This window comes from Loxodonta africana, chromosome 8 (assembly GCF_030014295.1).
Source record: "Loxodonta africana isolate mLoxAfr1 chromosome 8, mLoxAfr1.hap2, whole genome shotgun sequence".
Lineage (NCBI taxonomy): Eukaryota > Metazoa > Chordata > Mammalia > Proboscidea > Elephantidae > Loxodonta > Loxodonta africana.
This window is the reverse complement of record NC_087349.1, coordinates 54,638,664-54,654,512: the sequence shown is the minus strand read 5'-3', so window position 1 is coordinate 54,654,512 and position 15,849 is coordinate 54,638,664. Positions and strand designations below refer to the sequence as shown.

General features: G+C 34.0%; 1 protein-coding gene across 1 annotated transcript in view; it reads left to right on the top strand.

Annotated features, from left to right (window-relative positions):
• The window catches only part of SEMA3D (semaphorin 3D), a 184,805-nt gene that overhangs the window by 115,943 nt on the left and 53,013 nt on the right, over positions 1-15,849 (top strand). The window contains exon 7 of the mRNA XM_064289934.1: positions 5,158-5,300. Coding sequence (XP_064146004.1) covers positions 5,158-5,300 — 143 coding nt within the window. The remainder of the gene's footprint in view (positions 1-5,157; positions 5,301-15,849) is intronic.

Here is a 15,849-nt window from a genome sequence, read left to right as displayed (position 1 = left end):
TCACCACTGGGTTTCCTAAGGTTGTTACCAGGTTGCAAAGGATTGAAAGACATTTAATATTTCAAATAACAGAATCAAGTCAATGTTTTCTTTGCTTCTTCTGTATATAATTGCATAAGTGGATTCTTTACATCTGGTTAGACATTTTAAGATTTTTTTTTCCTGTTAAATTTTGCTTTCTGTACTTTTATTTTCAACTTAAATTCCTATTTTTTAAACATCGGAATTGTACCTAGGTGGTGCAAATGGTTAAGTGCTCAATTACTAGCCAAAAGGTTGGGGGTTAGAACCCAGCCCGCGGTGCCTTGGAGTACAAGCCTGGTGATCTGCTTCTGAAAGTTCACAGCCTTGAAAACCCTGTGGAGCACACATGGGCTTGCCCCAACGTGAGTCAGAATTGACATGATGGCAACTAACAACAACAACAACAAAAGTCTAATGAGTGAAGCTCTTGCAAAGGTAATGTTATGTTTGCTGTTGTTGTTAGGTGCCATCGAGTTGGTTCCAACTCATAGCAACCCTCTGTACAACTGAACAAAACACCGCTTGGCCCTGCACCACCCTTGAAATCATTACTATGTTTGAGCCCATTGTTGTAGCCACTGTGTCAATCCATCTCAGTAAGGATCTTCCTCTTTTTCACTGACGCTCTACTTTACCAAGCATCTTGTTCTTCCCCAGGAACTGGCTGTACTTCTTCCAAGAGAGATTTGTTTGTTCTTTTGACAGCCTATGGTGTATTCAATATTCCTTGCCAACATCATAATTCAAAGGCATCAATTCTTCTTCAGTCTTTCTTATTCATTGTCTAGCTTTCACATGCATATGAGGCAATTGAAACCACCATGGTGGGTCAGACACACCTACACCATAATTTATTAGTTAGTGAGTTTCTAACTTCCCTTTTTTTCTTTATAATACTCTTTTTTGTACAATTAAAAAAAATATTTTATCCTTTCATGTTGAAGGAGATTTATGGACAGTAGAGCACTTTTCAGTGACCTTCAGCAAAATTTTGCTAATGTTTTGTTTAGATTATATCAATATAAAAATTAAATTTGTAATTAGTATAGAATTTACCTATATATATAGCATTAAATATGATGCTATATAAATCTTTTTAAGGCCATTTTTGTCACTGACCACCTGGGGGGTTTAAAATCCTTAATGCTTATGTGAATGCCATACTGGACTCCACCTAGGACTAGCCACAATGAGATCAGCTAACCTCTGCACTGACCAGTGTAAGAATACTTACCAGAAATTCTCAAGGACTTTGTCTAATCCCATTTCAAAAGATTTAAGAAGCATGAATCCTTATATCTTCTTTGAGAAACTTATTCACCTATTAAATACCTCACCAGGATGAAAAATTACAAAGATGAAGTACTTTGGGCCGTTCTAGATGAAGACTTAGATGCTTCTACGCTTTTCTTTATAAATTTACTCTTAATCTTAGAATTTATCAGGAATCAAGAATATAGATGCAAGTCAGGGCATTACTCAAACCCAGCTGAGTTTGTGTTGGAATTTCAGGATAAAATTAAGATGTGTGACCATTTGGAAAATGAAAACAAACAATGATGCCTTGGATTCATATGTTTTTGTTTTCCTTTCTGGAGTAGATGAGAACTTTTGTTTTAAATTTTTATTTTTAACATATGGAGGCAGTTTTCATTTGGAGTTTCTCTGTGGTGCTCTGTTGTCTATAAATTCTCCTTCCACATGGAAGGATAAATTTTTTTTTTAATTGTACAAAAAAGATATTACAAGAAGAAAGAAAAGGTTAGAAACTATTAAATTATGGTGTAGGTGTGCTTATCTAGGTGAAAAAATGTTCACAGAGATAAATGAAAGTGGGGTATCCTTCAGGCCACATGGATTTATGCTGTTTTCATTTGGCAATGTCTTTGATGTCATGCTAGAGGTCCATTTGTTCAAATGCATGATTTCAAACTCCATCCCCATCAGGGCATGTTTTTCAAATGCCTAAGGGGAAAAATGTGCTATAATAAAGCCCAGGTGTCTATTGGTATGATTTTGAATTATTTAGTTCAGCAACTATGCATGTCATACACTGATTAAATGATACCTATTTTTATCCAAATGTAGCAGCAAGTTAAGAATTTCTTCATAAAGTGCTAAAATGAATATTCCAAGAAAGGACTTCAATGGAATCTACAAGAAAGAAACACTCTATTCTTTAAACTTGTATTTATTTTTAACTCATAAATATACCTATTATTTAAATCACAGAGTAGGGTACTATTTAATACTAAGTCTTTCTTCATAATTAGATTTCTTCATATTATAAATTTTTGGCTTAAACACCTTCACCATTCCCTTCCAAAACGACTTTTGTACAATGCTTGAAAAAATAACCAACATTCAAAAGAGAGTTCAATAAAATAAACAATGATGGAATAAACACAACAGAATCATCTACACTTTTCCAAGCACTATTTATTTTACTTTGAACTAATATCTAACATGAAGCTCTGGTGTTGCACTGGTCAAGAGCTATGACCGCTAACCAAAATTTAGCAGCTATAGCTCTTAACCGCTATGCCACCAGGGCTCCATGTTATATATTAGTTCAGAGTAAAATAAACAGAATTTGGAAAAGTATCTACGCTCTTTTTTCTTGTTGAAGTGATAATGAAATTCCTGAAATGTGGGCTAGTATACTTCACCTTGGACTATTTGAAATGACAGTATCTGGCAACATCTGGGAAATATTTTATATATCCAAAGTGGATCATCCTGTGTACTTCGGCAATATGGCAATGGATTGCCGTATTTATTTGTACTCCTTTCTGACCTTGTACTTTCTGCTTTGTTTTAGGATTGTATTTCTTTTGTTATATACTGTAAACTGAAGACTAAAATGTTACCGCGTATCTTCACGTCTCCCATTTAGAGGTTAGAGGGCAGGTTTATCCCTTCCAAACAACTCTCTCCCTCACTTTGGGATTCCTTTTAGCCATGGTGCTTTTTTGCTTCAGTTTACCGAGTTTTCGTATTATCTCCAAAGAGAGATTGTGTAAACCTTGCACCATTTTGTTACTTTTAAAAATATAAATTCAACTTAATCATTTTGTAGTTCTGACAGGAAACTAACACTACAAAGACCATCATGTTGCGTGAATAACTTCTATTTCAATTAAATTTAAATACCATCGTAAGTTCTGCTTGCATCCATGCTCATTGTAAGCTCACATATTGGTCAACATAAAGTAAGCCAAGTGTTCTTGTAATTTCTGCATAGTTTCTGTTTTATCCCTTTGTTTCTCACAATGATTACTTAAGATTTTTGACTTTATTATTTAGTTCTCATTCCCCATGTCTATCCGTTCAACTGCGTTATTGACCTGAGTTAATGAGACCTTTCTATATCCCTTTTCCCGTATATGAAATGGTAGTCTATGTCAGTGGTTCTTAAACTTAGATACTTATCATAATCACCTATAGAGTTGTATTTATTTATATGTTTATATATGTTTAAAATATACATGCCAGTTCACCTGGAGATTTTCATTCTGTTTGTTGGCATTGGGTTTGGACATCCGTATGTTCCAAAAGTTCTGTAGATTATTTTTAACTCCTGCTCTATGTAAAACTGGTCCCTTCTGTGGGAACCCACAATTCGTTGTCCATTTCTGTATTCATTGTGGCAATCTCTTTTCAAGCCACTGGAAATGTCAAGGCTAGCCTTTCTCCTTAGCCACATCTTGAACATATGTCAATATTTCTTTAACCCATATTGTAATAAGTTTGATAAGTCAGTCCTTATTCATTTTTTGTGTTCATTGATTCTAGAAGTTTCTCTTGCTCTAAATGCCTTGAATAGGCTACTAATTAAATAAATATTAATATGGTTTCATGAATTTTATGAAATCCTAATGCCACATTTGTAGGAAAACTTATTCCCACAAAGAGTTGCTATTTTAATTAAAAATAAGAAGTGTTAAATTTCTGGCTTACAAAATGATTTTTACTTTGATCAGGAATTTGAAACCAAGTGTTTATGATTTATCAGTAATTTGGAAGAGGGGCTGGGAACAAAACCAAACAAAAAACCTAGAGCAGAATTATTAATGGATCTTTCCAAGTTTAATATTAATTAAGAAGTAAAATTTAAAAAATTCTGTAATTTCCTAAAATTTAATTTTTGTGTAAATTTCTAAGATCATATCTATTACCAAAGTGAGATTAGCAGGAACACAAGAGTCCTAGAGTGCCAGGAAAAGATCAGGGAAGTAATAAAGAACAAGGGCAAAAAGTTCATGTGTATGTTTCTCATTCTCTCTTTTCCACTTATACCTTCTCTTTTGCGCATGGAAGAGACTGGGTGGGAGATACAAGGCTGACCCAGTGAGGCTGGGATGATACAGACTCAACCAGCCCACCACTTGAAATCCAACAAGAACTTTTGTCAATTGAAGGCTATCGTGAAGCCTCCCTTAACGGGCTATTGACCACTTGCTATATGTTTGCTAGAGTACACAGCAACCAGGGTCATGGGCAAAACTCCAGAGAAGGCCGTGTTGATATTTTTCACTTCCCACCTTATTGCCTAAGGTAATCTTTCCATTAAGTGATAGAGCCAGGTTGTAAACCCAGAGAGGCTGCCTGCAGAGCCTATACTGGAGTCAACCAAAGCACAGTTCATTGTTTCCATTCCCTCCCCCCATTTGGCTATTACATAGAATGTATCAAAAAAAAATTATAGTATATCAAAATTTTAGATCTATTTGTAGTTTTTCCTAAGCTTCTTACAAAAACATTGTGGCAAAAAATCAATGACATCATCATATATTGGGAAATTATAAAATCACTTATGTCCAGATTTGAAGAGACTTCTTAGGTAATTTAGTTGAGTTGTAGCAATCGTGGCTATCAGGCAGTCATATGAGAAGTCACCTACACTCTGGAGTTCCTTCAGAGCTTGATCAGGACCTCATTATGGTAATATGTATTTCTATGTTGTGCCATGTTTATTTGTGTATACACTTTATTTCCCCTGTTCAACTCATGGTTCCTTTTTTTTGTTGTTGTTAATCCTGCTACTAATTGTTTTATATACAGAAAGACCCAGGACTGTTTTGGCTGAATTATTTCAACATTTTAATTTATACCTTATTTTCTCTTAAACAGGAGCAAAATTTATTGGAACTTTCCCCATACCAGATACCTACAATCCAGATGATGATAAAATATATTTCTTTTTCCGTGAATCATCTCAAGAAGGCAGTACCTCTGATAAGACCATCCTTTCTCGAGTTGGAAGAGTTTGTAAGGCAAGATATGTTTACCTTATTTAAGGCAAAAATGTATACATGTGAAACAATTAGCCATGTAATGTCAAAGTAAAAGTGACTGCTGATTATTCACAAATCGGCAGGATAAATAATCCAAAAGTTAAAAAAAAAAAAAGTTCAAGTTTTTCAAATATTACAGCACATTTTTCCAGGGCCTGAGCTCTTGCCTGGGCATGAGTTAGACTTCTTTGGCAGCTTGCTTCTTTTATTGATGGGCTGTTCCTTTGCAGGTTTTTGTTATTCCCAGTAAGATCATTCCACTGTCCTGATGTGGGAAGCTAAAATGTTTTTATATACCGCTAAATAAACTTACTTTAAAATTGAGAGCAATGTAACATAATCACTGTAGTAGCTTAAATGCTAAAATAATTATATTCAGTATTTTTATCAAAGCATACATCACACATGTAAAAATATGTATCTTTACATGGATAAAATAAGTAGAAAATATGTTTATATTATTACTATAATAAATATTTTCTAGACTATTAATCTGGATTAGGTTCTGAGAAAAAATGGGATAGTGAGAAATAAATATATAAACCAAAATGCAAAACATTTATTTGGAACAACATTGCAATTATTTTAATAGTAATAGTTTACATATATGTACATATATATGTATGTATGTATATATTACAGGAAAGCAGAGAGACTGTATTAGACACATTTTTCTACTTAATGCTATTAAAGTTCTAATTTTGAGTGAATACAAACTTTATAGAGAAATCAAGCTACCAGCTTTATACTTTTGATTCCAGTGTATTATTCTGAATTTTCTTAGTTGGATTTATTTTCACTGAAATAACTTTTCTCAAATAGATAGTGTAAACTTAGTTAATAAGAGAAAGAGCTGTTAAGTTAATAAATACTCTCAGTGGGAAGCTTTCTCTAGTCTTGTACAAACTGTTCATATTCTTCCATCTAAGCCTATTTCTTTTTTGTCTCTATTTGTGCCTTCAGGCTTCTGAACACTTTCGAGGCAGAAATACAAACCATTATTGCACTTAAGAGTGCTAATGAAAACATGGCTTTTGAATGAGGCCAACTTCTGAGCCCAGATCATTTCTTTACCTACTACCCTGGCCAATAATGCTGTCTCCCACTGATCCCTTCACCCCCAGGGGACAAGTCCTCTAAAAGCATCCTCACTCTTTCAGAGTCTAAGAATTCACAGTAATTTCTCTTGAAGCCTCTTGCCTGGAGATGAATGGCTGTTGCTTGGGGTTGTTGTAGTGTGTTAGTGTACTGAAGCATGCCTTATAACAACAGTAGCATGACCCTGAAAAGCTGTGCTCTGGATTGACAAACTTTGTCTAAATGAGCTACATTAAATATGCCCTAAGAGATTTACAATCAATTAAATGTATTTCGAGAGTCACTTTCAGATAAACACGTATAACAAATGTTTGTTTTGTGAGCTAGTTCAATACTTAACTTCTTGATAGTTCTAATCCATTTTATGCAACTGACATAGCAATGAAATGTTTTTAGCCTAGTATAAATATACTGAAAGTTGTCTTAGAGGGGAAGAAATGAAGAAAACTTTAGTTTCCCCATTTATAAATTTTTATTTTAAAGGTATAATCCAAAACACCCAGTGCCGTCATAGACTCTATATAAGCATCTCACAATGCATATTATATAAAGTTGTGAACAAACTCCTATTCAACTGAAAAAGTAGAAAGAGTTGCAGTAAATGAGTCTTCCCACCACAAAAAGCTCTGAGGCCACACACCAAGATTTTGTCATGCTATTGTCCTTGGATAAAAAACTAACACATTGCAAGATCAAATAAGGACATGTGATGGATGAATGTACTTAAAAAAAAAAAAGTAAAATAGAGGGTCTTCTCTTGTTAGTGCTTGTTAGTGTATCTCTCTTCTCAATCACCGTCTTAAGTAAGCACCATCTTCAGAATTTCCCCCTATTAATATGATCCATTGTTCACATGTTTACAATATTTGGTTTTAAATGCTTTATTTGCAATTTCTTAATTGCAACACAACATATTCACATTCTTAACTTTTACTTAATGATTTAGGATTAGATCACGGCAAGCACGTGAGATTCACTGACAACATTAAAAATGCCTTGAAATTTAAAAAAAGGTGGTATGTCCTACAAAACAATAACAAGTTTAACTAAAAGTCAGTGATAGCATCATTGTTTCTCTTATATTTTAGGTTTTCACATGAAAAAGTTTCTTCTGACATTATATTGAATTTATTATCCTTTGATGTTTCTTGTTTGATCCCCATAACCAAAAAACAAACCCAGTGCCGTCAAGTTGATTCTGACTCATAGCAACCCTATAGGACAGAGGAGAACTGCCCCATTGAGTTTCCAAGGAGTACCTGGTGGATTCGAACTGCTGACGTTTTGGTTAGTAGCCATAGCTCTTAACCACTGTGCCACCAGGGTTTCCTTGATCCCCATGGGGTCATTATAATATTGCTTTTCTATTTTCAGCAGATAATAACAAAGTGCATGTCTATGCTATGAAGCAAAATTGTATTTGATAGATACAAGCAATCAAAAATAAGCCATGACCTACGAAGGCAGAGATTTTGTTAAAGAGAGAATTAAGAATAAACTGTGTACACTTTTTGAGTTTACAAAGCTTTTTAGTAACATGAGAGTCTTTGATACTTTTTGTTCTACCTGGATATGCCCACAGTACCTATTTGAAAATGCTTGAACTTCATTGTGTTTTTATTACTGTGGTTAATTTGTTTCATTTTTTTCTCTGATAACCTTTGTCACACATGAAAAACTTTCTCATTTACAAGAGTTTTTTTTACCCTTCAGCTATTAAACCAAGATAAATATTGTTTTATTGACCACCAAATATATTACTGAATGGGATGTAGTGATTGATGGGTAGGAGATTTTGAAAACAGGCAAAATTACACAAAAAAATGGCTAAAGGATAGTTTTTTAAAAAGGGTGGATCTTTACAGTTTTTTTTAACCCATTCATTCATTATTTTATCGTTTCACTATTTCAAAAACAACAACATAACATAAGATGATTTATGTATGAAAGGCACTGCACTCGACACTGGGAGGTAAGTAAGACACTCTACATGTACAGCAGTAAGAGTTAACAGACATGTAAACAGATAATCACAATATAATGCGATGGAGCTGGGAGCCAAGAATGCTGAGCACTAGATGAAGATTGAAAATGATTTACAAAGAAAGTGATGCTTGAACTCAGTACTACAGGAGTTGTTGTGTGCCCTTGAGTCGATTCCAACTCATAGTGACCGTATATGACAGAGTAGAACTGCCCCATAGGGTTTCCTATGTTGTAAATATTACAAGAACAGATCACCAGCTCTTTTCTCCCATGGAACCACTGATGGGCTCCAATTGCCAACCTTTCAGTTAGCAACCAAGCACTTAACCATTGCACCACCAGCTCCTTACAGGAGGCTTAGGACTATGATAAGTAAAGGGGGAGGACAGGCATTTCAAGCAGCATTGTTCACATTTTGTTTACAGAACAGTGAAATCTTTTTGTAACTGGAATGCAAGGACTGTATGGGGATGAATATCACCTGAGATTGGAGTAGTGAGATAGTAAGAAGTCTTGTGTTTCATGTTCAGGAGTTTGAACTCTATCCTGGAGGCACTGAGGAATTTTAAAACATTTTAGGCAGAGAAGTGACTTGATATATTTAGCAACAATTTTAAGAATGTACCTGGATGGAGAAATATTTGTGATTGGGAGACGTTAGGTCTTGAAGACAATAACGATGAAGAGATAAGGGTGAGTTAAACAGATATTTCTGAAATAGAATCTAAGTGTCGATTTCTAAAAAATCCTTAACTTATAACCACTGTTTTATTAATTGATTAGTTTAGACCAGTGCTGTCTAATAGAACTTTCTTCGATGATGGCAATGTTCTATATCGACTCTATCGAATTTCATGTTCATGTGGCTAATGAACAATTGAAATATGCCTGATGTGACTGAGGAATTTTGAATTTTATTTAATTTTAATTAATTTAAATAGCCTCATGCGGCTAATGACTTTCAGATAGGTATAGATTATAACAGCACTCCTTTATTTAACACATTCGTTGCTAACCTACCCTGAGCATAACACTGTGTTAAACAACAGTTTTGAAGAGGTCAAAAAAAAAAAAAAAGACATAATAGCTGTACTCACTGAGTTTACAATCTAGTAGGTGAGAGAGAAATTAAATAAGTAAATATAAAAATTAGCATATAACTATAAAATGTGATAAGTACTGTAATGGAAAAATCACAAGGGGCAATAAGAAAAAATGGGTGGGCTTTAGATTGGTTAGGGAAGGCCTGTAGGAGAACGGTTAGATCTGGGAAATGATTGGGAAATCGTAGCACAAGGGTGACAAGAGTGGAGAAGAATATTCCAGGCAGAAGAAAAGCATGTTTGAAGTCTTAGAAGTAGGAGAAAACATTTGAGGAATTAAAATAGGGACATTGTGCCTGGGGTTTAATGACAGAGGGAATATTAGCACAATAATGATTGTTTTCTTTTTAAAGCATACATTACATTTCAGCAGTCCTCAGAAATCTTTATCTTCCCTGTTTGTAGGTAGAACTGACTGATGCTGCAAATATTGATTCTATTATACATGTGGAAGGCTTCAACAAGTTCCTGTCCTATTTGCAATAGATTGACATACAAATACTATAAATAAATGGCCATACTATAGTGAGTTTAGTTTCAAAAATACACACATATGCGTACATATACTCACATACACACCTTTGGTGCCAGGTCAACTAAGTGTGCTTAGTAGTGTAAGAGGTTTTAATAGTGAAAATGGTAGTGTGTGTGTATTGGGGGGTTAGTGAACAGTTCAGCTAGCAAAAGTTACCAGGAAAATGACATTTTATTAATCTTAAAGTTTAAGCTGCTGTTGTTATTTTGCCCTCAACGTTAGAAAAGTTTTCCTCTGAGAGTGGATCTTATTTCTGGAAATAGTTAAAACAATTTGGAGCCATAGCTGGTGACAATAGTGTTAACAATTTAGAAGACAATGCAAATTTTTGACAAGAGGTGCAGATGGGAAGAGAGGCTATAAAGTAAAGAAATTGACTCAGAAGACAATTTCAAAGGGTTGTATTGGTCAATTACAGCCTGAGGAGAACACCAACCTATATCCAAACAGTCTCTTTCAAACTCAACATATTGAGTGTTGTACCTGGTAGAACATATTTCCTAATGAATTAGTTTTCAGTACTGTTATTACTTTTGCTCAAATAGCTTTCTCAATTTTCTTATATTTAAAATAAGATGCTTAGCCTAGAATAACGTTTAAAGTCTTTGCCAAGCTCTATAATTCCGTAACAGTCAGTATTTTAAAGCACTAAATGATGTGGCTTACACCTTGAACTGCTCTAAAACCAGTAAGAAACCAAACCCATTGACACATCACAACCCTATAGGACAGAGTAGAACTGCCCCATTGAATTTTCAAGGAGCAGCTGGTGGATTTGAACTGCTGGGCTTTTGATTAGCAGCTGAGCTCTTAACCACTGTGCCACCAGAACTGCTCTAGTAGATGGTAAATTACAAAGATCATTGTGGTGAGGTATTAAATGTTGACTGAACAAAGAGGTGAAACAGCATGAAATAAACTGCCTGAATAGATTTGTATCTACTCACTTGACAGGTTAGAACTTTCAGAAACCATTATTTATGGCTGTGGGATGTTTATTACCGTGTGTGTGTACGTTTCCCTTTAGACCCACCCTGTAAATTAATGTGTGGAAATACCAGTCATTTCAGTGAAGCTTGCTTGCAACTTTCCACTTCAAGGCTGTTTTGCATTATTTTGGGGTTCTATTCATTTTTTAAAGTGTTGTCCATTAGCTTCCTTAAGCTATCCCACTTAGGATCCCAACTGTAAGTTATGCCAGTTCTCTTTTTTGTTTTTGCAGTATTTCCTTTGTCTGTGCCAAGAATTCAGTTTGGATGGCCCTTTCACATAACTTGCCTGGGGGTCTAATTAATCGCCCTTTGCTTCGATTGCACTTGCATTGTCTGTTTTGATATATGGTCCTATCTGGACAGTTTCTGCCTTTGAAGATTGGTGTTTTTTGTCTGATGACACTTTCTGTATTTATTGATCTCCCGGTAGTTGTGGCTTTTGTGCTTACTTTCTGAATGTCACTTACAACCCAAATGAGCGATTTAGAGCCCGCCAGTTACAGATGTACTTTTGCAGTGCTTCCATCTGTTTTCCTGTCTGAGAAATTCCTAGGCAGGGATTTATGCTGTTGGCTATAACTTTATTTATTTATTTTTAATTTAGTGAACTCTGATCCTACCTGAAGAAGATGACTTGATATGTCCAGTTTTATCTAATTTAATATTCTGAATATCACAAACTGAATTCTTTAACATAGTGTGTTACCCAAGTCTTGAGTTTCTAATAATCTTTACAAGTTTTTGAATTAGTCAGAAAAATGTGTACTCATTTTCTGTGTGCTTTGTATTCTCCAACAGCAAATCACAGTCATCTCTAAACATGAGGTTTTTTCTCGAAAAGAATTGTTTTTTGTTTTGAAAATCCGTACAGAATTTGTCCTTAGAAACCACTGTGTTTAATACCTGCCATAAAAGATTTTGTTTTTGTTTCTTCTTCCCCTCCACTTTGTCTTAGATGTTTGAGTTTTTAAAGGTTTGATTTTCCTAATACTAAAGTGTCTCAAGATTATTTGTAGGTGACGTAAAGGACGATACTTTCTTGGCTGTCAAGCTGTCTGGAGTTTATTTTGGATTAGCAAGTATCAGAAAAGGCACTAAAAACCAGAACAGTGAAGAGCAAGTGCTAATAAATCTTACTCTGTTAAAGAGAAAAGATACCTGTGAAGTTCTTTTTTTCATGTAAGAAAATGCTCACCATAACCTCAGTTTTTCAAGGAAATAAGTGATGAGACATTTGTTTCTAGATGCTACCTGAGTTGGCTGCCTGCCATGATATTATGTGAAGACTAAACAACCTGACTCCATCTTTTTATTATTATCATCATTATTATTATCTTTTTTCACTTCTATTTTTTAGTGATCAGAACAAATTTTTTTGTGTCCTAATGAACTAGTTCCATAAAGCAAAGTTATAACAAATTGTAAAAGAAGCTTCATGGGCTCAAAAGGAAAGTACGTAAAGCATAATCTCATTTGATTCAATCTGTATAAGTTCACTATCTTATATTAGTTCACTTAATGTGCTAAAATATCCTCATTTCAGCTCTTCCTCTCAGTGTAGTAATTGATTGTAATATATCAGCCATCAGCTTGAAACGAGGCTCTTTAGGTTTTATTCTGGATTTTACTTTCTGTTTCTACCATATTGATCAGTTTCAAGCTTCTAAAAATAGTTCACCCTGATTCTGGAGTCTCCTTGTTGATATTTTTAACTTATACAACCCCATAAGACCCTTTTTATTTAGTTTACAAAGAAAGATTCTCCGTGCAGGTTGAGACAGCACAGAAAGAAGTAAATTGGACAATTCCTGTGAAGTGTCCATTGCTGATGGTATGGTCAGTATTTCCTAGTACGTGTGGGTCTTTAGGAGATTGGATGACATGTCTGAAAACAAATAATGTATCTGAATATGAAAGGCATTAAACTAAAAATACAAAAGTACTAAATTGTCCTAATCTTATTTTTTGAATTTTTAAAAATAATAGAAATCCTGTGTGTTTGCCTTAATATTTTAGTAGTGGAAAAATATTTTTATTGATATACAATATTGTAGTGTTTAGATCATACTTCTAAAGAAGATGGGTAGTATTAATTCAAATGAAAATTTCTGAGATTAAATGCTATTGATGGTTAGAACTAGAGAGGGATGTCATGCAAAAAATGCATAGATTATGGTTTTCAATGTGTTTTAGAAAATTCCACTGTCCTGCCTGCAGAAAGATACTGAAGAGCAAAGAACCAAAACAAGGGAGAATTTATAGCCTCTAATTCCAACGTTAAAACATTTTAAAAAAAATTATATTTTTCAGTTCTTAAGGTATGTCATTCCCCAGACAGAAATTGAAGCCTAGCGTCCTTCAATTTAAACTCACTATTACAGTTACAAATCACTGAATGCACATACATATTATAATATGCGATATGTTCTCAAATGACTTGGACATTTTATTATTTATAAAATATTCAGAGTTTAAGTACACAAGATCAGTAAGTCAATTATTACATTTTCTAATATCCTTCTGTTTCCAATATGTAGGTGAAAATGGCAATATTTCTAAAGTGCTGAGAGATCCTTGAAGAAGATGGTATATACAGATCAAACCATGTTTAACAGATGAACCTGGCATAGTAACCCAAAGGTCAAAAGATACACTCAATAAAAGTTCATGTGTGACAGATTCTAGCTACTCTACATGTCTGTGTAAGATTTATAAGGATGTGAGTTTGTTGAGACAGTAGAAAGTAATGGAATTGCCATTAACCTGCCTTGTGGTGAATCTACCCATTAGTAGATACTATGATTAGTAGATCATAAAAAAAAAAAAAAAATAGTATTTCATAAATTCAACAATCACCCAACTGGAAGAGTCAGAGGTACTAGATTTTAAAAGTGTTGAAGGATCACAAATAGTATTTTGTTTGTTTTTTTAATTTGTGTTTTTTTTTGTTTTATTTTGTTTTTATTAGTCACATTAACATTAAGAAATATTCTAAACACATAAAAAGCTACAGAGACGAAAACAACAGACACCCCCTGTACTCACCACCCAGATTGAACACATGCGGTCAGGCTTGTTTACATTTAATTTCTTTGTTACTTTCATCTGCATCTTTGTGTAGAGGATGTCAACGCTTTTGGCAACCTGAACACAAAAAGGTTGTGATAAATAGAGTGGAGACACATAGAAGTGGGTGGTGACTAAGAGCTGCTGATTCTGACATCTCAATAATAAATCTATTGTGTTATTGAGACTGCTGTGTTCTTTAGAACCTCACAAAAATAAGCACGGAGGTGACAATTTAGTACAAAAGTGGTTACCACCCTTTCAGTCCTCTTCTGGGCTTAAAGTTCTCCGGGGGGATTGTGTGGATTTGCAAACAAATCCTGGAACTGAAAGCTGGTCAACAAAGTCAGTCAACTGACACTTCCCCACAGCAGAAATACAACTCCATGTGAATTGAACTTTGCCATCCCAGGTCATGCTTCTGGATGTCTGTAAGAGTTACTATCCAGTCGTTAAATGCTTATAATCCATTCCTGAGAGCTATTATCCCTGAAACTATATTTGATTCCTTACTGACAGCAGGTGGCTTTCATCTTTGACCTGAATTTTTTTTTTTTTTTAATCTTTTTATTCCTCTAGGGACCAGGGAAGGCTGTTTGATGGGTAGGCAAGAGAATTTAAAGATTCTTTTGTTCAAAGATTGTAATTTTCACTTCTCAGGTTTAGAAAAAATTCAAGCATGTATCTCTTTTCTACCCAACAAAGCTGGAGCTAGTAGAATAGTTAGAATTTTTCATGGTTATCCTTATTATAGGATATGAGCGATAATTGCAAATAGAGAAGGGGACAATGTTTGAGAGTGGAGATTTATTGTCACTTTTACCTAATAGAATTTTCAAATTTTTTGAGTTTTTCACTGTGGTAAATATATAGGTAGCAAAACATTTACCATTTCAGCAATCTTTACATTCTAATAGAATTTTTTTAAAATATGCTCAGTCATATTTTATAATAAAGAAGTGATGTGTACACCTGTTATAAAAGAATGTTGTTGAGTGAATAGTCCGTGTATGTTTACTTATTCAGTAAAAAAAAATAATTTGAGTGCCTATTTCATGCTAGGGGTAAAGAAATAAACCAAAGTCTCTGGCATTATGTTTATGATAGCTGGTATGTCTCTCTATGTATATTCAATCAACACTATTTTTAGTATTCATTATGATCTCTCTCAAAAAATATTTTATAAATACCATAAATATGTGAGAAGAATACAATAAAATGAAAAAAGGTTTGAACTAGGGTTCTGATTAGTACAATTAGGGTTCTGCTGAAGAAAAAATATAAAGGCTAGATATGTAAATTTAAAAATATAGAAGTCAAGGGTCATGAGCAGATGAGATAATTTGCCTGGTCTTTTTAAATTAAGTCACTAATAAATTCATTAATTAAATTCACTTAAAAAATCTCTTTATTTCTGAATAATTCCAGATATACATTATCTCACTGTAATCCTACATGAACACAAAATTCGTTATTACATTAGGAGGAAACAACAATTATTTTTGCCCATTCATACTAGCGTCTAGATTTACAATTATGAACTGATCTGTGGGATATTAGCATTAAAAATAGAAGTAATGTCTAGATTAAATATGCCTTCACATCCACAGGCATCTAATTCATCCAATAGCTAGCTGAAATATTATTATTGAGCAACATTAGAAGTACCATATAACAAAATTTTAAGAGTAATTACAGACATGCTTGTTAGTATCTAGAGTTTATTATACATTCGTTTTCTTTAAACT